The sequence below is a fragment of the Mustelus asterias genome, chromosome 7 (assembly GCF_964213995.1).
Source record: "Mustelus asterias chromosome 7, sMusAst1.hap1.1, whole genome shotgun sequence".
NCBI classification, from domain to species: Eukaryota; Metazoa; Chordata; class Chondrichthyes; order Carcharhiniformes; family Triakidae; genus Mustelus; species Mustelus asterias.
This window is the reverse complement of record NC_135807.1, coordinates 141511602-141537867: the sequence shown is the minus strand read 5'-3', so window position 1 is coordinate 141537867 and position 26266 is coordinate 141511602. Positions and strand designations below refer to the sequence as shown.

Here is a 26266-nt window from a genome sequence, read left to right as displayed (position 1 = left end):
AGGGTTCAGTGTTCCATTGGAGCAATTCTTTTTCTTTGTAGCAGTAAGTTATATGGAGGGGATGGAAGTGAAGGCAGTGCAATGTACCTCCTGCAGAATGTTTGAGGTGAGGGACACCGTCAGTGTCCCTGCTGATTACACCTGTGGGAGGTGCACCCATCTGCAGCTCCTCCAAGACCGCGTTAGGGAGCTGGAGCTGGAGTTGGATGAGCTTAGGGTCATCAAGGAGGCAGAGAGGGCCATAGACACAAGCTTCAGGGATATAGTTGCTCCAGGGAATGAAAATAGATGGGTGACAGTGAGAGGGGCTGGGAGGAAGCAGTCGGTGCGGGGATCCCCTGTGGTCGTTCCCCTTAGCAACAAGTATTCCACTTTGGATACAGGTGAGGGGGGCGACCTACCAGTGGTAAGCCGCAGTGACCAGATCGCCAGCGCTGAGTCCGTCCCTGTGGCTCAGAAGGGAAAGGGGGAAGAGCGGTAGAGCTATAGTTATTGGGGACTCGTTTGTTAGAGGGATAGATAGGAGGTTCTGTGGCAACAAGAGAGACTCACGGATGGTATGTTGCCTCCCGGATGCCAGGTCTGTGACATCTCCGACCGTGTCTTCAGGATTCTAAAGAGGGAGGGGGAACAGTCACAAGTCGTGGTGCACGTCGGCACCAAAGACATCGGTAAGAGAGGGGACGGGGATTTAAAACAGGAATTCAGGGAGCTTGGGTGGAAGCTGAGAGCCAGGACAAAACAGGTTGTCATCTCTGGTATGTTGCCGGTGCCACGGGATAGAGAGTTGAGGAACAGGGAGAGAGTGCAGTTAAACACATGGATGCAGGGATGGTGTAGGAAGGAGGGTTTCAGCTATGTGGATAATTGGAACACTTTCTGGGGAAGGTGGGACCTGTACCAACAGGACGGGGTGCACCTGAACCAGAGGGGCACCAATATCCTGGGAGGGAAATTTGCTACAGCTCTTCGGGGGGGTTTAAACTAATTTGTCAGGGGGATGGGAAAAGGAGTTGTAGTCCGGAGGTCAGTGAGTGTAGTGAGGTACTGGGAAGGGTATCATGGTCAAAGGTGGGTACCAGCAGACAAGAAGGTGGGTTGAAGTGTGTCTACTTCAATGCAAGGAGCATCCGAAATAAGGTAGGTGAACTTGGGGCGTGGATTGGCACTTGGGACTACAATGTTGTGGCCATTACGGAGACATGGGTAGAACAAGGACAGGAATGGTTGTTGGAAGTTCCGGGGTATAGATGTTTCAGTAAGTGTAGGGTAGCTGGTAAAAGAGGTGGAGGAGTGGCACTGTTAATCAAGGAGAGTGTAACGGCTGCAGAAAGGCATTTCGAAGGGGATCTGCCGACAGAGGTAATATGGGCTGAGGTTAGGAATAGGAAAGGAGCGGTCACGTTGTTAGGAGTTTACTATAGGCCCCCAAATAGTAATAGAGATATGGAGGAAGAAATTGCTAAGCAGATTATGGATAGGTGTGGGGGTCACAGGGTAGTTGTCATGGGGGACTTTAACTTTCCAAATATTGATTGGAGCCTTTATAGGTCGAATAGTTCGGATGGGGCAGTTTTTGTGCAGTGTGTGCAGGAGGGGTTCCTGACACAATATGTGGATAAGCCGACAAGAGGTGGGGCCACATTGGATTTGGTAATGGGAAATGAACCGGGCCAAGTGTTGGATTTGGTTGTGGGAGAGCACTTTGGAGATAGTGACCACAATTCGGTGTCTTTTGTTATTGCAATGGAGAGGGAGAGGGCCATACGGCAGGGCATAGTTTACAATTGGGGGAGAGGTAATTATGATGCAATCAGGCGGGAATTAGGAAGCATAGGATGGGAACAAAAATTGTCAGGCAAAGGCACTAATGAAAAGTAGAACTTTTTCAAGGAACAAATACTGCGTGTCCTTGATAGGTATGTCCCTGTCAGGCAGAGAGGAAATGGCCGAGTGAGGGAACCATGGTTCACAAAAGAGGTGGAATGTCTTGTCAAGAGGAAGAAGGAAGCATATGTAAGGTTGAGAAAACAAGGTTCAGTTGGCTCGATGGAGGGTTACAAGTTAGCAAGAAATGAGCTGAAAAAGGGGCTTAGGAGAGCAAGGAGGGGGCATGAGAAGTCCTTGGCGGGTCGGATCAAGGGAAACCCCAAGGCTTTTTACTCTTATGTGAGGAATAAAAGAATGACCAGGGTGAGGGTGGGGCCGGTCAAGGACGGCAGTAGGAATTTGTGCATGGAGTCAGAAGAGATAGGAGAGGTGATGAATGAATACTTTTCTTCGGTGTTCACCAAGGAGAAGGGCCATGTTTTTGAGGAAGAGAGGGTGTTACAGGCTGATAGGCTGGAGGAAGTAGATGTTCGGAGGGAAGATGTACTAGCAATTTTGAATAAACTGAAAGTTGATATGTCCCCTGGGCCTGATGAAATATATCCTAGGAGTCTTTGGGAGGCAAGGGATGAGATAGCAGAGCCTTTGGCATTGATCTTTGCGTCCTCACTGTCCACGGGGGTGGTGCCAGAGGACTGGAGAGTGGCTTAGAAATCATAGAAATCATAGAAACCCTACAGTACAGAAAGAGGCCATTCGGCCCAGCGAGTCTGCACCGACCACAATCCCACCCAGGCCCTACCCCCATATCCCTACATATTTTACCCACTAATCCTTCTAATCTACACACCCCAGGACACTAAGGGGCAATTTTAGCATGGCCAATCAACCTAACCCGCACATCTTTGGACTGTGGGAGGAAACCGGAGCACCCGGAGGAAACCCACGCAGACACGAGGGGAACGTGCAAACTCCACACAGACAGTGACCCAAGCCAGGAATCGAACCCAGGTCCCTGGAGCTGTGAAGCAGCAGTGCTAACCACTGTGCTACCGTGCCGCCCTACCGTGGCGAATGTGGTTCCTCTCTTTAAGAAAGGGAATAGAAATGACCCTGGTAATTATAGGCCGGTTAGTCTTACTTCGGTGGTCGGTAAGTTGATGGAAAAGGTCCTCAGGGATAGGATTTACGACCATTTAGAAAGATGCAGCTTAATCCGGGATAGTCAGCACGGATTTGTGAAGGGCAAGTCTTGCCTCACAAATTTGATAGAATTTTTTGAGGAGGTAACTAAGTATGTAGATGAAGGTAGTGCAGTTGATATCATATACATGGATTTTAGTAAGGCGTTTGATAAAGTCCCCCATGGTCGGCTTATGAAGAAAGTAAGGATGTGTGGGATAGAGGGAAGTTTGGCCGATTGGATAGGTAACTGGCTATCTAACAGAAGACAGAGGGTGGTGGTGGATGGAAAATTTTCGGACTGGAAACCGGTTACCAGCGGAGTGCCACAGGGACCAGTGCTTGGTCCTCTGCTATTTGTCATTTTTATAAATGACTTGAAGGAGGGTGGATCAGTAAATTTGCTGATGACACCAAGATTGGTGGAGTAGTGGATGAGGTGGAGGGCTGTTGTAGGCTGCAAAGAGAGGATGCAGAGCTGGGCTGAAAAATGGCAAATGGAGTTTAACCCTGACAAATGCGAGGTGATTCATTTTGGTAGGACAAATTTAAATGTGGAGTACAGGGTCAAAGGTAGGGTTCTGAAGAATGTGGAGGAACAGAGAGATCTTGGGGTCCATATGCATAGATCTCTGAAGGTTGCCACTCAAGTGTATAGAGCCGTGAAGAAGGCCTATAGTGTGTTGGCGTTCATTAACAGGGGGTTTGAGTTTAAGAGCCGTGGGGTTATGCTGCAACTGTACAGGACCTTGGTGAGACCACATTTGGAATATTGTGTGCCGTTCTGGTCACCTCACCATAAGAAGGATGTGGAGACACTGGAAAGAGTGCAAAGGAGATTTACCAGGATGCTGCCTGGTTTGGAGGGTAGGTCTTATGAGGAAAGGTTGAGGGAACTTGGGCTTTTCTCTTTGGAGTGGAGGAGGTTGAGAGGAGACTTGACAGAGGTTTATAAGATGATGAGGGGGATAGATAGAGTGAACGTTCAAAGACTATTTCCTCGGATGAATGGAGTGGTAACTAGGGGGCATAACTATAGGGTTCATGGTGGGAGATATAGGAAGGATGTCCGAGGTAGGTTTTTTACTCAGAGAGTGGTTGGGGTGTGGAATGGACTGCCTGCAGGGATAGTGGAGTCAGAAACTTTAGGAACATTTAAGAAGCTATTGGATAGGCACATGGAGTACTTCGGGATGATAGGGAGGAAATAGCTTGATCTGGGTTTCAGACAAAGCTCGGCACAACAACGTGGGCCGAAGGGCCTGTTCTGTGCTGTACTGTTCTATGTTCTATGTTCTATAAGAACAGGATATGGCGCTCGACTCATCGATCGACAGTTCCGACGCGCCACAGCGAAAAACCGCACCGACCTCCTCAGAAGACAAACACGGGACACGGTGGACAGAGTACCCTTCGTCGTCCAGTACTTCCCCGGAGCGGAGAAGCTACGACATCCTCTCCGGAATCTTCAACATGTCATTGATGAAGACGAACATCTCGCCATGGCCATCCCCACACCCCCACTTCTTGCCTTCAAACAACCGCACAACCTCAAACAGACCATTGTCCGCAGCAAACTACCCAGCCTTCAGGAGAACAGTGACCATGACACCACACAACCCTGCCACAGCAACCTCTGCAAGACATGCCGGATCATCAACACGGATGCCATCATCTCACGTGAGAACACCATCCACCAGGTACACGGTACATGCTCTTGCAACTCAGCCAACGTTGTCTACCTGATACGCTGCAGGAAAGGATGTCCCGAGGCATGGTACATTGGGGAGACCATGCAGACGCTAGGACAATGGATGAATGAACACCGCTCGACAATCACCAGGCAAGAGTGTTCTCTTCCTGTTGGGGAACACTTCAGCGGTCACGGGCATTCGGCCTCTGATCTTCGGGTAAGCATTCTCCAAGGCAGCCTTCACGACTGTGGTGAACCATTGTTGGTTACCACCAGGAGTGCTGAGCCATGGTCTGGCCAGTACTATGAGTCTGTAGATATGTTACTGTTGGGGTTAGGGTTGGGCTGTTCTACCTGTTAATATAGTCCTATGGTACACCCCAGTTGGCTCCGCCTCCTGGGAGAGGTATAAAGGTCACTGCTCTGCCTGGTGACCCTTTAGTCTGGGATTGTATATTGTATATAGTAGCTCCATTATTGTTGGCAATAAACGCCTTTATTTCCCGGGTACATCCTGCCTCCTGTGTGATTTATCGCGCATCAATTTTATTGCCAACAAATAAATTCTTTTTTTGAAAAAAAACCAAAAGAAAACATGGAGCAAATGCTTAAACCCGAACGGCTTACGTTGGACCCACGTGCGGCGGGAGCATCGAACACTTTCGACCACTGGTTGAAGTGTTTCCAAGATTACCTCGACGCCTCCACAGTGGTCACCGACGACGCCAACAGACTCCGGGTCCTCCACGCGAGGGTAGCGATCCGTGGGGCCACTGACTACAAAGGGGCCCTCGAGCTTCTCAAGAAGCGTTACAACAAACCGCCGAATGAGATCTATGCTCAACACCTTTGAGCCACTCGAGGGCGGCAGCCCGGCGAAACAACGGAACAGTACGTGTGTGAACTTCAGCAGCTCGCCAGAGCCTGCAACTGCAAGTCAGTGTCGGCAGCCCAGTACATGAGCGACTTAGTTCGAGATGCGTTCGTGGCGGGAATCGGCTCGTCGTACATCCGCCTTCGGCTGCTGGAGCAAGGTAACCTCGATCTCACTAAAACCATAGAGTTAGCTGACGCTCTAGAAACGGCCTCCAAAAGTCTGGAGATGTACCCCGACGACCGCGTGGGGACATTGTGGCAGGGGCAGCCGCAGACTCCACTTTATTCAGCGGGACCGAAAAACTGCACGATTGCGTTTCCAGCCTCGGACCTGGCGACGGCAGCAGCTCCAGGTGGCCTTCTGTGGGGGGGTGAAACACCCTCGACAGCGATGTCCAGCTAAAGCGGTGTTGTGCTCCGCCTGCGGCAAGAAGGGGCACTATTCCAAGGTATGGCGGTCCAAACTTCCATCCAAGAACAGCAGTGCGGCGTGTGACTCCCCGGAGCCGGCCTCCTTGTCTTCTGCGTCTTCAAGGTCTTCCACCACGTGCAATTCCAGGACGTCGCCATTCCGAACGACGGAGTTGCAAGACACGTGCGACCTGCAGGGGCCGCAGGTTTTGGCGCCATCGTCCACGTGCGACCTATGGGGGCAGCCATTTTGGTCGGCACCGACCGCGAATGACCAGCAGGGGCCGTCATCAACCATCTCAGCTGCCTGCAGTTGCACCCACGAACCAACGGTGGCGTCAATCATCCTGGACCAGGCCAAGCCTCACAGACTCGACAAGTCCATGATGGACACATAGGTAAACAGACGCCAGATTTATTGTTTGTTTGACAGCGGGAGCACGGAGAGCTTCATTCACCCTGACACCGTGAAGCGGTGTGGTCTCCAGATTCGGACTGTCAAGCAGACAATTTCGATGGCGTCAAGGTCCCGGTCTGTCACCATGCTTGGGAGCTGCGTGGTCAACCTGACGGTGCAGGGCACGGTTTACGAGAACTTCAGGCTCCTTGTGTTACCGCATCTTTGCGCGCCGATACTCCTAGGACTAGATTTTATGGTCCACCTGAAGAGTGTAACCCTGCAGTACGATGGGCCACTCCCTCCGCTTTCAGTGGGAGATCCGCAGCCTCTAAATTGCCCAACGCGCTCCACATGTAGTCTCTCAACGCTCAGGATTACCACACCCTCCCTATTCCAGAATCTCGTGCCAGGCTGCAAGCACATCGCAACAAAGAGCAGGCGTTACAGCGCTGAGGATCGGATCTTCATTCGATCTGAAGTTCAGCGGCTCCTCAAGGAAGGGATCATCCAACCTAGCTCTAGTCCTTGGAGAGCGCAAGTCGTGGTGGTTAAGAATGGGAACAAACCCCGGATGGTCATAGACTATAGTCAGACCATTAACAGATACACGCAGCTGGATGCGTATCCCCTCCCGCGCATATCTGACATGGTCAACCAGATTGCGCAGTACCGGGTGTTCTTCACCATCGACTTAAAATCTGCTTACCACCAGCTCCCCATTCGCCCAGAGGACCGACAATACACGGCCTTTGAGGCGGATGGTCGCCTGTACCATTTTTTAAGGGTTCCTTTTGGTGTCACGAATGGGGTCTCGGTCTTTCAGCATGCTATGGACCGAATGGTGGACCAGAATGGACTGCGGGCTACCTTCCCGTACCTGGATAACGTCACCATCTACGGCCATGACCAGCAGGACCACGATGCCAACCTTCTTAGATTCTTACGCACTGCATCTCGCCTGAATCTGACCTACAACAGGGAGAAGTGTGTATTTCGCACGCGCCGCCTAGCTATCCTCGGATACGTGGTGGAAAACGGAGTCCTTGGCCCTGATCCAGACCGTATGCGTCCCCTCCTCGAACTCCCCCTGCCCACTAGCATCAAAGCACTGAGAAGATGTTTAGGCGTCTTCTCATACTATGCACAGTGGGTTCCCAATTATGCGGACAAAGCCCGTCCGCTCATCAAGTCTACCTCCTTTCCCCTAACAACAGAGGCTCGCTTAGCCTTTGCAGGAATAAAAGCCGACATCGCGAAAGCCACTATGCACGCTATCGATGAGTCCATCCCCTTCCAGGTGGAGAGTGATGCATCTGATTTCGCCCTGGCCGCCACACTTAACAGGCGGGCAGGCCCGTCGCCTTTTTCTCTCGCACCCTCCAAGGCCCTGAAATTCGACATTCGGCGGTGGAAAAGGAGGCCCAGGCCATTGTGGAGGCCGTTCGGCATTGGCGCCATTACTTGGCGGGTAAACGGTTCACTCTGCTCACGGACCAGCGGTCCGTGGCGTTCATGTTCAACAACACGTTACGGGGTAAGATCTAGAATGATAAAATTTTGAGGTGGAGAATCGAACTCTCCACCTACAATTATGATATCATGTACCATCCAGGGAAGCTCAACGAGCCCTCGGAAGCCCTGTCGCGTGGAACATGCACTAGTGTGCAGGAGAATCGATTACAGGCTCTCCACAATGACCTCTGCCATCCGGGGGTCACTCGGCTCTTCCACTTCATAAAGGCCTGGAATCTACCCTACTCGGTGGAGGATGTCAGGTCCATAACCAGAAGCTGCCAGGTATGCGCAGAATGCAAACCGCACTTCTACCGACCTGACAGGGCACACCTCATTAAGGCCACTCGTCCTTTCGAAAGACTGAGTGTGGACTTTAAGGGCCCCCTTCCCTCGACAGATCGGAACGTGTACTTCCTCAATGTGATTGATGAGTACTCACGATTCCCTTTTGTCATTCCCTGTTCTGATATGACCGCTGCCACGGTTATCAAGGCATTACGGGATCTTTTCACCCTGTTCGGTTACCCCTGTTATATCCACAGCGATAGGGGCTCGCCGTTCATGAGCGACGACTTGAGGCAATACCTGCTCTCATATGGGATTGCCTCTAGTAGAACCACGAGCTACAACCCAAGGGGTAACGGACAGGTTGAACGAGAGAATGCTACAGTCTGGAAGGCTGTCTTACTGGCGTTGAGGTCTAAAGGTCTTCCAGTCTCCCGTTGGCAAGAGGTGCTCCCTGATGCGCTCCACTCCATACGCTCACTCCTGTGTACGGCAACCAACGCTACTCCTCATGAGAGAATGTTTTCATTCCCTAGGAAGTCTTCCTCTGGGACCTCATTACCGTCTTGGTTGACGTACTCAGGACCTGTCCTCCTGCGGCGACATGTTAGGACCCACAAGTCCGACCCTTTGGTTGAACAGGTCCATCTCCTCCACGCCAACCCTCAGTATGCCTACGTGGCATATCCTGACGGGTGAGAGGACACGATCTCAATTCGAGATCTGGCGCCAGCAGAGGGCTTGGAAACCCCTGTCGCTCCCACACCCCCAGTTAGGGACCCCCCAACCATTATCTCCCCTCCTGACACGGCGCGGGCAGTATCGGGACCACCACTTAACCCTCTTACTCCCGTGTACAGCTTGCCTGAGTCCAGGAGATTGTCGCCACTTCGAGGCGTGCCCGAGTCCAGCGGATTGTCACCACCTCGGGGTCTACCGGCCCGTGAGGAACTGGAGGAGTCGCTGGACACCGCCTTGGAGAGAACGTCACCGCGATTGCCTGAACCGGTGTCATCGCCGGTGTTGAGGAGGTCACTGCGACGGTGCGGTCCCCCAGACCGTTTGAACTTATAGACAGATGAACAATTGTTCTGTGTTTTGTACCGCGCCGGCCTTTGTTTTCAAAGGAGGGGTGAATGTGGTTAACCATTGTTGGTTACCACCAGGAGTGCTGAGCCATGGTCTAGCCAGTACTATGAGTCTGTAGATATGTTACTGTTGGGGTTAGGGTTGGGCTGTTCTACCTGTTAATATAGTCCTATGGTACACCCCAGTTGGCTCCGCCTCCTGGGAGAGGTATAAAGGTCACTGCTCTGCCCGGTGACCCTTTAGTCTGGGATTGTATATAGTAGCTCCGTTATTGTTGGCAACAAAAGCCTTTATTTCCCGGGTACATCCTGCCTCCCGTGTGATTTATCGCGCATCAACGACACACGACAATGCAGAGTCGCTGAGCAGAGACTGATAGCCAAGTTCCACACACATGAGGACGGCCTCAACCGGGATCTTGGGTTTATGTCACACTATCTGTAACTCCCACGACTTGCCTGGGCTTTCAAAATCTCACTAACTGTCCTGTCTGGAGACAATACACATCTCTTTAACCTGTGCTTGGCCCTCTCTCCACTCACATTGTCTGTACCTTTAAGACTTGATTACCTGTAAAGACTCACATTCCAACCATTATTTTGTAAATTGAGTTTGTGTCTTTATATGCCCTGTTTGTGAACAGAACTCCCACTTACTTGACAAAGGAGCAGCGCTCCGAAAGCTTGTGGCTTTTGCTACCAAATAAACCTGTTGGACTTTAACCTGGTGTTGTGAGACTTCTTACTGAGATAGAAGATGCCATGAAAGAAATGGTGGCGTGTCTCCTGCAGAGTATCAAGGGGTGGTCCTTAGAGGGCAAGCGCAGTGATACTTTTGGGGGAGGTTAGGAAGGAGGTGCTTGGGGGTCAGGAGCTGGAAGCATGAAGATTGCTGGGGATGGGAGGATCTGGGGGAGATTTGGGAGAAGGTGCAAGATGGGGTTAAGCATTCACCCTTGCTGTCCGGATGAGGTCATTGACCTTTTTGCAGCACTGCTTCCCGGTTCGGGGGGCCAGTGCCATGGCACTGACCGAAATGGCAACTGCCTCCCAGGCTGCATTGCCATCAGCTCCCCTGGGTCTGCGTCCTCCTGGGGGGAAGAGGGTGTCCCGCCTCGCCTCTGCTGGGTCCAGCAGCCTCCCCAGGTTGCCCTCAGAAAATTGGGGGCTGGTCGTGAGCACATTTTGTCCAGAAATGCCTGCCTGTCTGTGCATCCTTGGGTGTTTTTATGGAGCTGCCCGTCGTTAGGGCAGATCAGCTGCAGGCAGTTTGGCAGAACATTCCAGCAAGTTCCATGCAGTTTGCTTGTTAGCATTGAGGGGAAGGCAAGTGAGCACTTGCAGGTGTGCTGCTGGGGAGGTGGATCAGTGCCTCAATGATTGGGGACGGGGAGAGAGAGGGTGTCAGACAACCATCTGAGTCCTGAGGATATGGGGGCCTTGTGCAGGAGGGTCCGGAGTGGGGAGAGGGGGGGAAGGTAGATCACTCTGTCTGAGATCAGTGGGAGAAAGGGGGGGAGGGGCCCGCAATCGGTCTGGGTGGCAGAGAGGGTGGGGGGATAAGGTGGTCAGTAATGTTGCGGGGGTGGGGCAATATCTGTGGGGGACAGGGGGAGGCATTATCCAGCCCGGGAGCGATGTGGTAGGGGAGCAGCATTCTATCATTTTTTTTTCTGCGCATGTGCAGTTGGAGGCGAGGATCGGAGTTTTGGATTTCGGGTACGTTAAGCCCCACCCTCAGGCTTCTGCAACACGATTCGGAATGGCTGATATTTTTTCAGGCAGAGTGCGTATGGGGGCGCCTGAGAACAGGTCTAAAAGTCGGATCCGAAACACTCCCAGTTTCAAGTCCGCCCAGTACTTAGAATCAAAATGGTAAAATAGGACCCAAAGTGTCGAATTTGCATGAAAACTGGAGTAATTCACGCTGTTTTTCACAGTGGGAATTCAAAGAAGAATCTCCCACTCTCTGTGGAATGCGGAGGCCACCAGCGTGAATATCATTAAAAACTATGGAATGGAGCCTATTCCCACTGGAGAGGCTGAAACGAGCGCGCTGAGCGGGGCCATGCACATGGGCCGATCTGTCAGTGCTGAGATTGGTGTATGCGCTGTGACCCTGCACTGCCAACCTCCCAGCTGCTGGACAGCTCGATCACTGGCCAGCCCCACCACCCCTGTAACACCTGCTCTCCGCACACCCACCCCCTCCACCTCCATGGCATGATCGCTAGCCTCCCAACCATTCCCAGGCCCGGCCCTGACGCCCCCCCCCCCCCCCCCCCCCCACCGGCCCAGCCTTGACCCCTCCCCCCCCCCCCCCCCCACCGGCCCGACCCTGACCCCCCCCCCCCACCACCGGGCCAGCCTTGACCCCTCCCCCCCCCACCAGCCCGCTGCGATCTCCAGCCCCCCCCACAATCCGGACCCCCACCCTTTGCAGTGCCGATCCCCCCAGCAGGCTGACCGCCACCCGCACCCCCCCCCCCCCCCCCCCTTGCTGACTCCCAACACCCAACCCATCTGATCGCCGGCTCCCTCCTTCCCCCACTGATCCTGACTGCAGAGTGACAGCTGGATCCCTTCCCATTCTCACCGATTGCCCCCTAGGCCCTGCCCCATCAGGTCCCTCCAGGCCCCGCCCCTTGACAATGCCCCATGCCCAGTGGACAGTGTCGAGGTGCCCCGTGGAAATTGGCTCTTTGCACCTTGGGCATTGCCAGGGGGCCCAGGCTGGCACTACCAGGATGCCAATGCTCAGGGGACATTACCCCCTGATGCCCGACCCCTTGTGGGGCCCCAATTGGTCCCCCCTTCACTCCAGCGAGGTCGGTCCGCTAACTCCCCGAAAGTGGGGAGCTAGTGTAATCCCCATGGAGTGAAACACTCTGGCGGGGTGGGAGATGCGAGTGGGCCGTGGACTTCAGTCCCGGGCCTGTTCATGATATTTAAATAATATTAAAATGACCATTTAAATGGTCTGTGCGTCCCCCCACCGATTTCCGGTGTGGAGCAGATGCCACTGGAAATCTGGAGCTGGGAGACACAACCGGAGCATGAACGCTCGCGCAAACCCCACGAATCAGGCGCCGTGGGATTCTCCCACACACCACTAAAAAACTAGCACAGCAGGATGGGAGAATTGCTGCCTATGTGTGTTCATCCTATCTATGCCCCTCATGATTTTATACACAATGGGCATATATTAAGCTGATCTTTCTCTTCACCCTACCTGTAACTGCAACACTATATTCTGCACCCTACCCTTTCCTTCTTCTTTAACCAGCAACACTACCCCATTCCCCTTTCCTTTCCTTAGGGGCGACATGGTAGCACAGTGGTTAGCACTGCTGCCTCACAGCGCCCGGGACCCAGGTTCAAGTCTGTGTAGAGTCTGCACATTCTCCCCGTTTCTGCGTGGGTTTCCTCCAGGTGCTCCAGTTTCCTCCCACAGCCCAAAGATGTGCAGGTTAGGTTGATTGGCTATGCTAAATTGACCCTAGTGTCAGGGGGATTAGCAGGGTAAATATGTGGGTTTACTGGAGTAGTGCCTGGGTGGGATTGTGGTCAGTGCAGACTCGATGGGCCGAATGGCTTCTTTCTGCTCTGTAGGGATTCTTTGGTTTATCTTCCCTGAATATTGAATACTCCTGAATGTTGAATTTCCATCCCTGGTCACCCTGGAGCCAGGTCTCCATGATCCCAATTACATGATATGTGTTAATGACTGTCTGCACACTTAATTCATCCACCTTATGACAAATGCTCCTTTCATTGAGACACAGAGCCTTCAGCGTGATTTTTCTTTTGGCATTTATTGCCCTCTTAGAATTATGATGTAATGTGGCCCATTTTGATTTTTGTCTTTGGTTTCTCTGCCTTCCACTTTTCCCCTTACTAGCTTTTGTTTTTGTTCTCACTTCCCTCTGACTTCCTGCATCAGTTCCCATCTCCCTGCCATATTAGTTTAAACCCTTCCTCACAGCACTAGCAAACACTCCTTATAGGACAAAAGCAAAAAGAGAAACAAAAACAGCTCTGGTTCTAGCTCTGATGAAGGGTCATCTAGACTTAAAACATTAGCTCTATTTTCTCCTCACAGACGCTGTCAGACCTGCTGAGATTTTCCAGCATTTTCTGTTTTTGTTTCAGATTCCAGCATCTGCAATATTTTGCTTTTATTTTATTCCCTCTAGGGCATTGGTTCCGGTCCTGTCTAGGTGCAGACCATCCGATTTGTACTTGTCCCACCTCCCCCAGATCCGGTTCCAATGTCCCAGGAATTTGAATCCCTCCCTCTTGCATCATTCTTCAAGTCACGTATTCATTTTAGCTATCCTGACATTCCTACTCTGACTAGCACGTGGCACTGGTAGCAATCCTGAGATTACTGCTTTTGAGGTCCTACTTTTTAGTTTAACTCCTAATTCCTAAATTCAGCTTGTAGGACCTCATCCCATTTTTTCCTATATCACTGGTGTCTATATGCACCATGACAGCTGGCTATTCACCGTCCCCCTCCAGAATGCCTTGCAGCCGCTCCAAGACATCCTTGCCCTTGCACCAGGGAGGCAACATACCATCCTGGAGTTTCATTTGCATCCATTACAATTGAATCTCCTATCACTATAGCTCTGCCACTCTTTTTCCTGCCTTGCTGTGCAGCAGAGCCAGCCATGGTGCTATGAATCTGGCTGCTGCCACCTTCCCCTGGTGAGCCATCTCTCCCAACAGTATCTAAAACTGTATATTTGTTTAGAAGGGAGATGACCACAGGGGACTCTGCACTGCCTTCCTACTCTTCCTCTGTCTAGTGGTCACCCATTCCCTAGCCCCCTCAGTAATTGTTATCTGCGGTGTGGCCAACTCACTGAATGTGCTATCACAAATTCCTCAGCATCGCATGGCATGCCAAGAGAAAAAAATTAGATAAAAGAAAGAACTACATACCAGTCACCAGCCAATCACTTCCCTGCTGGCTGTGATTTTACGGTTCAGTTCCTTTCTACTTCTCTCTTGCCCTCAAGTCTCTCTCGCAGATCTGCCTCCCTGCTCCTCCCAAAGGTGAGCACCTCTTTCCCCTCAGCATCAAATTCCCACTCAGCTTCAAATTTCCGATACCCTCACTCTGGCTGAATCTCACCCCAGCTGAAGTCTCTTTCCCACTGGTCATGCACAAGCAATTACCTGGGAGGCAATCTCAAATAATGGCACTGCTTCCTTCATGCAACAAAAGGCAAGCTAGAAAGAATGGGCAGTCCCAATAAAATCAGACATTTCATGCTTGCCCACGCTTTGGAAAGCCATGCAAGTCTGCAAAATGAGCTGCATAGCCATGTTATAATGCATAATAAATGACTATAAGCATTCAACAAATGGTCATCTTCATTAACAAAGGAAAACTAACAATAATGGTTAGATATCAGTAGTGTAGCTATACTAGAACAATATTCATCATGGGCAAGGCTAGGCAGCCCATCTAAGTCATTGTTCATCCAAGCGTAAAGTTGGTGTGAGGTCGGGCAGGTAGAAACCCAGTGGAAGCTGTCCCTTCAATTTCAAACTCACCTCCAGCCTTAAAGATCACTAGCACATGAGCATCAAATCCAGGCCACAAAGTGATTATTAGCTGTCATTGTGGGTAATTGTTTTCACTATTGTCACCTATTGCCAAGTCACTGTAACCGCTATTCATCATGATGGTGCATGCCAGCCCACAAGTGATGTCACCATTTTCCTCTGTTGTCAATGAGAATCATTGTTTAGGATCTAATGTCACACTTGCAGGCATCCTTGAAGCTGAGCTTTAGGCATTCTACTGGTTGTAAGACTCCGGCTACCTAGCCATATAGAAAATTCTTAGTGTGTAACTGTCTTCCATCCTGCAATATTACATTATGGTACAATTAACAATGTGTTTATGAACAATAAACTGGCTTCACCATCTCCTTTTCTCCAAATGCTCTCATAGCCAATGTTCCTACGATGGTCTATTTAAAAGGATTCAATGGCTTAATGTTCTTCATATCTATTCTCATTGCTTAAAGATGATCTTGTGATGCAAACACAAGGATATTACAAAAGATTTGATTGCGGGTGGAATAGTATCAATCATTCCAGCTGCACTGCTTAGGGGCCACACAGATGTAAGTTTAGGAGCATATCCATTTTTGCTGTACACATCTCTGCCATATGTACATCTTCAATGTAATTAAATATCTTAAATTACTGCATTAAAATGAAACATCGCTCATGACGACAGTACTACACCTAATATTTTGTATCTTTCAGCATCAAATTATTAAACAACGGGCAGAGAAGACCTTTTATTTGGTTAGGCCACATTTGGAATATTGTGTACAATTCTGGTCGCCACACAACCGGAAGAATGTTGATGCATTGGAAAGGGTGCAGAAGAGATTTACCAGGATGTTGCCTGGTTTGAAGAATATGGATTAGTTAGTTAGTTTATTTATTCATCACAAGTAGGCTTACATTAACACTGCAATGAAGTTACTGTGAAAGATCCCTAGTCGCTACACTCTGGTGCCTGTTTGGGTACACTGAAGTAGAGTTTAGCATAGCCAATGCACCTAACCAGCACATCTTTCGGACTGTGGGCAGAAACCAGAGCGCCTGGAGTAAACACAGGTGGACACGGGGAGAACGTGCTGACTCCGCACAGACTCCGCACCCAAGGCTGGGAATTGAACCCAGGTCCCTGGCTCTGTGAGGCAGCAGTGCTAACCACTGTGCCACCATGGTGCCCACTATGAAGAAAGGTTGAACAAACTTCCGACAGGAAGCTTCTGACAGGAAGCAAAGAATCGGAATAAATGGGTGTTTTTCCGGTTGGAGGAAGGTAACTAGTGGCGTGCCGCAGGGATCGGTACTCGGGCCGCAACTGTTTACCATTTATATAGATGATCTGGAGGAGGGGACGGAGTGTAGGGTAACGAAGTTTGCAGACGACACAAAGATAAGTGGAAAAGTGAATCGTGTGGAGGACGGAGAAGATCTGCAGAGAGATTTGGACAGGCTGAGTGAGTGGGCGAGGATATGGCAAATGGAGTATAACGTTGATAAATGCGAGGTTATACACTTTGGAGGAAATAATAACAAATGGGATTACTATCTCAATGGAAACAAATTAAAACATGCTACCGTGCAAAGGGACCTGGGGGTCCTTGTGCATGAGACGCAAAAGCCCAGTCTGCAGGTACAACAGGTGATCAAGAAGGCAAATGGGATGTTGGCCTATATTGCGAGGGGGATAGAATATAAAAGCAGGGATGTCTTGATGCACCTGTACAGGGCATTGGTGAGGCCGCAGCTGGAATACTGTGTGCAGTATTGGTCCCCTTATATGAGGAAGGATATATTGGCATTGGAGGGAGTGCAGAGAAGGTTCACCAGGTTGATACCGGAGATGAGGGGTTTGGATTATGAGGAGAGGCTGAGGAGATTGGGTTTGTACTCGTTGGAGTTTAGAAGGATGAGGGGGGATCTTATGGAGACTTATAAGATAATGCGGGGGCTGGATAGGGTGGAGGCGGAGAGATTCTTTCCACTTAGTAAGGAAGTTAAAACTAGAGGACACAGCCTCAAAATAAAGGGGGGTCGGTTTAAGACAGAGTTGAGGAGGAACTTCTTCTCCCAGAGGGTGGTGAATCTCTGGAATTCTCTGCCCACTGAGGTGGTGGAGGCTACCTCGCTGAATATGTTTAAAGCGCGGATGGATGGATTCCTGATCGGTAAGGGAATTAAGGGTTATGGGGATCAGGCGGGTAAGTGGTACTGATCCACGTCAGATCAGCCATGATCTTATTGAATGGCGGGGCAGGCTCGAGGGGCTAGATGGCCTACTCCTGCTCCTATTTCTTATGTTCTTATGTTCTTAAACTTGGATTGTTTTCATTGGAGCGTCAGAGGATGAGGGTATCCTGATAGAGGTTTACAAGATTATGACAGACTTGGATAGAGTGGATAGTCGGAGTCTTTTTCCCGAGGTCAAAGGGTCAATTACTCGGGGGTGTAAGTTGAAAGTGAGAAGGGGAAAGTTTAAAAGAGATGTAAGGGGCAAGTTTTTCACACAGAGGGTGGTGAATGCCTGGAACGCACTGCCGGAGGAGGTGGTGGAAGCAGATTCTATAACAACGTTCAAGAAGCATCTGGATAGATACATGAATAGGCAGGGAATAGAGGGATATGGACCATGTAGAGGCAAGGAAATATTAGATTAGAGAGGCATCTGTGTTGGCACAGACTTGGTGGGCCGAAGGGCCTGTTCCTGTGCTGTACAGTTCTTTCTTCCTAATTCACATGATTGGTCACATTCAAGAGCAATTGTGGCTGTCCTCAGCAAGCTTTCTTGAGATTTTTATTTCATCGCTTAGTTTCTGAATTCTTTCAGCTCCTACACCACTGCTGCAGCTATCCACTCCTATAAATGTTCTTCTGTAATATATATTTCTGTTGAAAGAATATCGATCTGTAGCTTTGGATGTTTGGTCCTCTCCTCAAATGTTCCCCAGTAGTTTGGCGAATGCTTCCTGTATTTTCTGTTTTTAGATTTCCATTATCTTATTTTTTCCTTATTATTGGGAAATGCAATGTTCTTCAGTTTTGTTTGTAACCGTCTTCAAACCGTAATTATCACTTGGTTAACCCCTGAATAGCAAGCACGACAATAGCAACGTGTTGACTGATATTAACATCTGCTTTCTTCCTCAGCAATTTGGGTTGCCCGAAAAACATCTTAACTTCCGGGTAATTATAACCCGGGTTATAACCCGGGTAATTATAGGTCGGTGAGCTTGACGTCCGTGGTAGGGAAATTGTTGGAGAAGATTCTTAGAGATAGGATATATGCGCATTTAGAACTGAATAATCTCATTAGTGATACAGACAGCATGGTTTTGTACAAGGGAGGTCATGCCTCACAAATTTGGTTGGGTTTTTTGAGGAGGTGACAAAAACGATTGACGAGGGAAGGGCCATGGATGTCGTCTATATGGATTTTAGTAAAGCGTTTGACAAGGTCCCTCATGGCAGGCTGGTGCAAAAGGTTAAATCTTACGGGATAAAAGGTGAGCTAGCTAGATGGGTGGAGAACTGGCTCAGCCATAGAAGACAGAGGGTAACAGTGGAGGGGTCTTTTTCCGGTTGGAGGTCTGTGACTAGTGGAGTTCCGCAGGGCTCTGTACTGGGACCTCTGCTGTTTATGATATATATAAATGATTTGGAGGAAGATGTAGCTGGTGTGATCAGTAAGTTTGCAGACAACACAAAGATTGCTGGAGTTGCGGATAGTGATGAACATTGTCAGAGAATACAGCAGGATATAGATAGGCTGGAACATTGGGTGGAGAAATGGCAGATGGAATTTAATCCAGATAAATGCGAAGTGATGCATTTCGGTAGATCTAATGTAAGGGGGAGCCATACAATAAATGGCAGAACCATCAGGAGTATAGACACACAGAGGGACCTGGGTGTACAAGTCCACAGATCCTTAAAGGTGGCAGCACAGGTGGAGAGGGTGGTCAAGAAGGCATGCTTGCCTTTATTGGACAGGGCATAGAATATAAAAGTTGGCATATGATGTTGCGGCTGTATAGAACGTTGGTTAGGCCACATTTGGAATATTGCGTCCAGTTCTGGTCGCCACACTACCAGAAGGACGTGGAGGCTTTGGAGAGAGTACAGAGAAGGTTTACCAGGATGTTGCCTGGTATGGAGGGTCTCAGCTATGAGGAGAGATTGGGTAAACTGGGGATGTTCTCCCTGGAAAGACAGAGGATGAGTGGCGACCCAATAGAGGTGTATAAAATTATGAAGGGCATAGATAGGGTGAACAGTGGGAATCTTTTTCCCAGGTCGGAGGTGACGAACACAAGGGGTCACAGGTTCAAGGTGAGGGGGGCAAGGTTCAACACAGATGTCTATCTCATTCCTGTACTCTGTCGCGTCATTGAACAAAGAACAAAGATCAAAGAAAATTACAGCACAGGAACAGGCCCTTCAGCCTTCCAAGCCTGCACCGACCATGCTGCCTGACTTAACTAAAACCCCCTACGCTTCCAGGTACCATATCCCTCTATTCCCATCTTTTCATAGAACATAGAAAAAATACAGCACAAACAGGCCCTTCGGCCCACAAGTTGCGCCGGTCATGTCCCTACCTACCTAGGCTTATATATAGGCTTACCTATAACCCTCAATCCTATTAAGTTCCATGTACTCATCCAGAAGTCCCTTAAAAGACCCTATTGAGTTTGCCTCCACCACCACTGAAGGCAGCCGATTCCACTCACCCACCACCCTCCGAGTGAAAAACTTACCCCTGACATCTCCTCTGTACTTACTCCCCAGCACCTTAAACCTGTGTCCTCTCGTAGCAGCCATTTCAGCCCTGGGAAAAAGCCTCTGAAAATCCATCCGATCTATACCTCTCAACATCTTGTACACCTCTATCAGGTCACCTTTCACCCTTCGTCTCTCCAAGGAGAAAAGACCGAGCTCCCTCAACCTATCCTCATAAGGCATGCCAACCAATCCAGGCAACATCCTTGTGAATCGGCTCTGCAGGGGGATGTATTTTACACAGAGGGTGGTGGGGCCCTGGAATGCACTCCCAAGCAAAGTGATTGAGGCGGACACGCTGGGATCGTTTAAGACTTATCTAGATAGCCACATGAACAGACTGGGCATAGAGGGATACAAACGAATGGTCTAGTTGGGCAAATGAGCGGCGCAGGCTTGGAGGGCCGAAGGGCCTGTTCCTGTGCTGTATTGTTCTTTGTTCGGAATTCTTATGCTCAACTGGAACCAAAAAAAATAACAGCATTCATTTTGTTCAATTTACGGAGCACTGAACAATTAAAAATCATTGTACTTCACGCAGTAGAATGTTAAAATATATATGGGATATGTTGATAATCAATGAATAATACTTTCTTGTGTTAACTTTCCCTCATATTGTAATTAAGCATATTTGATGTTCGAAAGATCACGTTTTCGTGCAATTTTCATCAGCTAGCGGGAACACAGGCGAATTACTGCAATATCACAAACAAAAACTTGGGGTCTGGATATGGCCGTTTTCTTAAGGTAGAGTTTTGCTACAGAGAATCAATTGACGAATTCTGAGTTCAGCAAATCATAACGTGCGTTTAAGCTAAGGATGCTTTAAAAGTAAAGCAAAGCCAAACTGAGGGTTTGGATTATGCAAACATTAGTGTTTTTAATTATCCCTATTTAGATTTAAACCACGTGGTTCAGTGCAATTGTCAATCTTTGATCACAAGGAATTTCAGTTGCTGAAAATTGTTTTTCTGCAAATTGGCGAAATGTGTGTTTAATCCCACAAAATATCGAATCTTTCCATCAATATACTTTTCCTGCTGGGGGGCGGAATATTACAAAAATAGCCAAAACCCATGCCAAAAATCTACATTAAATTGGTTATAAAGCTAAGCGCAATAAGGGGGAGTGAGTTTTTAGAGTTGCCGCTGTCAATGTGAAATTAGCCGCTTATCCTGACTGGCTGCCTGTTCCTCTTTAATTGATAAATAGATGCTTAGAGGAGTTGTTGGGGAACGAGGCAGGTGGTTTCACTGAGGGTTTAGTTGTGCTAATGTAAAGAGTCGGCTCATGGAAAATTTCAAAGTTAATGTTTCTTTTTCCGACTTTTGGGTTAAATAGGGAGATTGTAGTTTAGGTGGGTAACCTCTGAGACCATTGCAAATCTTAACAATTGAGTAGAAAATTTCCAAATGCTGCTATGAATTTCCGAAAATGTTACATGTTAAGTGGGAACGTGGTGTTTGTCGAGTAATTTTGCGAGTTTTGTAAATGCTGTGTTTTTGTTTTGCAGTTGGCGCTCCGATGAATCTGCCACCGATACTAGCCAGTTGTATTTTTAATTTATTTCTTTGCTTGTTGCCAATCGCGATGAATTCTTCACCAACCGGCCACAGAGCAGAAGATGGTCACGCACATAATCACAGCAGGCCTTTCTTTTTCCAACCAATGCCAACACCACATATGTTTACACCTCCTGTACCCCACTTCATGCACCCTCCTGCCTTCCATCCGTACTTCTACCCGACAGTAGGTAAGCGACGACACCATCCTCGAAAATTACAGAAATACTAAGTGGTCAGTTGCTATATCCATGTAGCATCTGATTCACTGACTTGGGTCGCATCTACTTTTTAAAGTTTGAAACAACGCCTTTGCACTATCAAGTTATTAATTTCCACTGATAGCTCGCTGAGTTAATGCGTGGCCCAGTGATTTAGTTAATCAATGCACGGCAGATTAGCCACGGATACCAATTGGTCCAATCGTAAAAATTGGGGAAGGAGGGGTAATGTAGATCCGCGGGGGAATCATTTAATTGCTATCCTGCAATCTGGATAATTATAATGCTGGTCCCCAAAATTGGAACAGTCTGGGTAATCCCTGATAATGATGTTGGTGGACATTGAATAGTCCCAGTGTGAGCGGCTGCCTTTTGGGGGCAAGGGAACCTGACACCATCTCTCCGATTTACTGTATAAATCTACTAAGGGTTCTGCTGCTGAATACCTCATTTCGGCTTTTTCGTATAAATGTTTTCGCCTCCCACTTATCATTATAGTTGATTGAAAAGAAAACGGTCAGATTTAAATGTAAGGCGGGGGAAATTGTCGGCTGGTCTCCTGGTCATTATAGAATGAAAGGAAGTGATTGGCCTGTTCCAAATTTAACTTATTTCTTGATTGAAATTCTTTATCCCAAGATGTTTGTTCACTTTTGTATGTTATTGTTTACTAGATTAAAAATTTACTTCTAATAGTTTACTTGCTAAAGGGCTGTTCTGCTTTTGGAAAATAGACTAGATTAATTGTTTAAAATGCCTTTCTGATGTCTGCCTTCCTTATTAGAAATTGGTGGAGGTTTATATTATCCCATGTGTCCCATGCCATATCCAAGAAGCTATGGCCCACAATCACCAATAAGCCACACGAACTATAGAAGACCTTTTTTTAATTCGTCTCTTGTCGCTCGCCCAACATTCTATCACTCTGCACGATTTCGACACTACCCTTTTCGGAAGAATGTGACTAATACGGAAGTCCAGACAGACAGCGAAGCCAATTCGGATCGATCGAAAAGGACACATGTGGCAGAAAGTGTGCCATGTAATAGTCAAACTGGTGAGACAAGAGTCCCAAAGCCTTCAGGTTTTGAAACCAATTCAGGCAGTACAGCTGCTCAAAGAATTGCTCAAGGAATTCGAGGTGAACCAAAGGAGACAGAAGAAACGAGCGCTGCATTGGCAGCTAAAAGTGCCAAGCCAGGTGGATTCGCATTCCAAAAGGAGAAGATAAGGATAGAGTGCAGTGAAGGGGCGCCTTCTATAAATGTATGGCGGTCGTTTGAAGCCACAGTTCCCATATATAATCCTATACCTAATAAGGCAGAAGATCGCATTCAATGTGAAGTGTGGTCTGTGAGTGCGTGTGAGGGTGGAGTTCCCTTTTATGGGTCGTTTGAGACGGACAAAATTATTCCGAAAACTGCAGAGTGCTCCATCCCGGTCACTCCGGAGATGTTGCTGGAATCCAAGTGTGCAGACACAACACATGAATCGAAAGCCATAGGAGACCAAGTTCCCGACAGCGCAACCACGCTGGAGGAGGTGCAAACCTCACCGTGTAAAATCAATGAAAGTCACAAGCTTCCAACAAATAAAATTATACACGAAGCATCTGAAAAACCTTCACTGCAAAGGTGCTCAAGTGAACTTTGTAATAAAACTGGAATTGGAGAGGATGAAACCAGGAGCAAGATAAATGAACACATTGCAGAGACATTAAATGAGACAATGTGTGAAGTGTCAAAGAGCGATGGTTCTCTCGAGTCAGTTGAAGAATATGTACCTTCTGCCAATGTGTTGGCTTGGTTACAGAACCAAGCGCAAAATTATCGCTGGAGAAATGGTCTTCCCCAACCCATACGCGATCGCCCAGGAGCCCTGAATGGCTCATCTGAAGAAATTTCTTCCCAAGACGAAGAATCGTCTTTTGATTTCTTTGATGCTATGCCTGCCAGAAAGCAGGTGTCCTACACTCACCTGATGTGTAATCCACACCCCCCGTCCGCCAGCCAGCCGCGTCCTGCTGTAAGTGGCAGCAAGAGTCCGAGCCAGGCTCTTCCTGGGAAAAGATGCTGCAGCGCCTGTGGAAAAGAAACAGCAGCAAAGAAGGACAAAGCAATCTGTAAAAACAATTCGGCTAATCGGGATGTTGGCAGCGACGCCTTTTCTGAGAGGGATCAGTTAATTGGAGGGAATGTAATGGGCAGCGGGCGGCGGAAATACCGCAGAATCTCTCGGGAATCCAGCAGCTCAAATAGAAACAAGAAAACTCGCCGTTCCTCCGATTCCGAACGGGTTTCACCGGATCGGAACCATAATTCCAGGGCAGGTCCCTCGGAAAAAGTCAAACTGGGTGGATTTTCTCGGAAGAAAATATTCCGGAGACCAACATTCCCTCTTTCCAATCGGCCGCCACCAGAAAAACCCAGAGGGAAGAGAGGGGCATTGGACGCGGCTAAATATCCCATTAACAAAAGAGAGCAAAATGGGAATGGAACCGAACACCAGGAGCGCCAGAAACCGGGTCAAACCGCCAAACCAGAACGAAAACGTAAAGAGGAGGGAAAGAGACGGAAATGTAGGCGCAAGGCCACGAGCGGTAAGATCCATTTCTGCATTTGCGACCAATGTCGGGCTGTTAATCTGCTAGAAAAAGTCTTGAGGTCGCGGGTCAGAGGCAAATATCCCTTTGGTGCTATCCTGGCTCTGACAGGACCAAACAACTGGTCTAGCCAGTGACTGGAGTCCCTCCTCACTGGTCTAGCCACTCTAGTCTACCCATCCTTCCTGTAGTGCCCTGAGCTTGGGGCAATGCTCTTTGTCCCACACCGGGGCAATGATTGCACGGAAACACAATGTGGTCAAAGGTTTCTGAATTCTCTATTCTAATTATTTCATGAGTGCGTACATTTGCACTCGGCAAGTTTTCGGGTCCAATTTTAAGCACGCTGTCTGCAAACTTTTGGACTAGTCGGTTTCTGGCCAGAGAGGCTGTGGGCGGGGCTTAACTCGCAAGACAGTCTCTTGAGGGCGGTATTGCACATATGCAAACCTCTGGTGCTACACATGTGCATTAACAGTAGCGCGGGTCTGACAGCTGTCAGGCCTCTGCTACTGCAGGCGGCCTCAGACAGCAACCCCCCACCGCTGCCCAGATTGATTGCATGCAGAGTGGCAGTGGACCCCTGGCACTGCCAAGGCTGGCATTGCTCAAGGGTGCATCCCCACCTTGCCCTCAGTCTCCCCGGGGAAGCCAACATGACTGTGCTCAGTTCATCGGGAGCACAGGTATTTTTCGTGCCAGAGGGAACCCCTCCTGGTGAGGCCATAATGGCAGCCCGGACGATTAAGTGCCAGGCTCATTAAACACAGAATATTAAAATAAATGTAATTAAATTAACCAGCCATGTCACCCATTTCGAGCGAGAGGCTGACCACACTGGAAATCCAGCTGCTGTAAAATCCCACTGTTCATGAAAACTGGCACCATTCATGCTTACTGCTTTATGCCCATTTTTATGGTATTTCTCTGCCCCAAAACAGGTGTAAAGCACTGGTAAAATCCTACCCCAAGTCTACCCCCTCTAGGTGCCTCAATGTTTCTATCTTTCCAGATGGTTTCCATTCTTGTATCAACCTTTTTGATCAAGTTTGTGGATGACAAAAATAGGTGGGAAGGCAAATGGTGAGGATTAGTGTGTACAGAGGGACATAGCTTAACAAACTGGCAGAATATAATGTGGAAAAATGTGAAGTTGGGCACTTAGTAGGAGGACTAAAGGAGCTGAATATTAAATTGAGGCTGCAGTACAGAGGGATTTTGGGGATCCTTGTGCATAAATCACAAAGCTAGCATGCATGTTAAGGGAGTGGAGTATAAAAATGGGGAAGTCTTGCTAAAACTATACAAGACATGAGTTAGACCACACCTGGAATGCTGTGAACAGGTTTGGTCCCCTTGTGTAAAGAAAGATGTACTGGTATTGGAGGCAGTCCAGAGAAGGTTCACTTGGTTGATCCTGGGGAAGGTTGTTTATGTCGGACCTGTATTCATTGGAGTTGAGAACATGAGGTTAAGTAAATTGGTGAATGGATTATAATGCAGGAAAACCTCAGATGGTATTGGCTAGCATAAGGGGACATAGCTTTAAATTGAGGGGTGAGGGATATAGGACAGATGTTAGAGGTAGGTTCTTTACTCAGAGTAGTAAGGGCGTGGAATGCCCTGCCTGCAGCAGTGGTCAACGTTGAGAGCGGTCAAGTGGTTATTGGATGATATTGGAATAGTGTAGATTAGAGTGGCTTTAGATTGGTACCACTGGTCGGCACAACATCGAGGGCCGAAGGGCCTGTACTGCGCTGTAATGTTCTATGTTCTAAAACGTCATCTTTTTGGAAGAGTAGGAGTCTTGCTGCAGCCATACAAGGTACTGTTGAGACCACATCTGGACTATTGAGTAGTATGGTCCCCTTGTTTAAGGAAAGATGTTTCTTTGGGGGCAGTTCAGAGAAGGTTCACCAGGATGATCCCCAGTATGGAGGGATTGTCTTAAGGTAAGCTTAAACAGGTTGTGGGACTCATTGAAATTTAAAAGAATGAGAGGTGATCTCATTGAAACATATCAGATTCTTAAGGGTTTGACAGGGTAAATGCTGAGAGGATGTTTCCCCTCCATGGGGGAGTCTAGGACCAGAAGGCAGAGTCTCAGAATACAGGGGTGCTGGTTTAAGACTGAGCTGAGGAGGATTTTCTTTTGAGGGTTGAGTCTTTGGAACTCTTTGCCACAGAGGACTGTGGGGGCAGAGTCCTCATGTATATTTAAGGCTGAGATTGATGG

General features: G+C 48.7%; 1 protein-coding gene across 1 annotated transcript in view; it reads left to right on the top strand.

The window, feature by feature from the left end:
• LOC144495511 (uncharacterized) overlaps window positions 1-26266 on the top strand; it is a 66721-nt gene that overhangs the window by 25260 nt on the left and 15195 nt on the right. Inside the window, exons 2-3 of the mRNA XM_078215527.1 lie at window positions 21159-21398; window positions 22213-24027. Of these exons, the coding sequence (XP_078071653.1) occupies window positions 21159-21398; window positions 22213-24027 (2055 nt within the window). The remainder of the gene's footprint in view (window positions 1-21158; window positions 21399-22212; window positions 24028-26266) is intronic.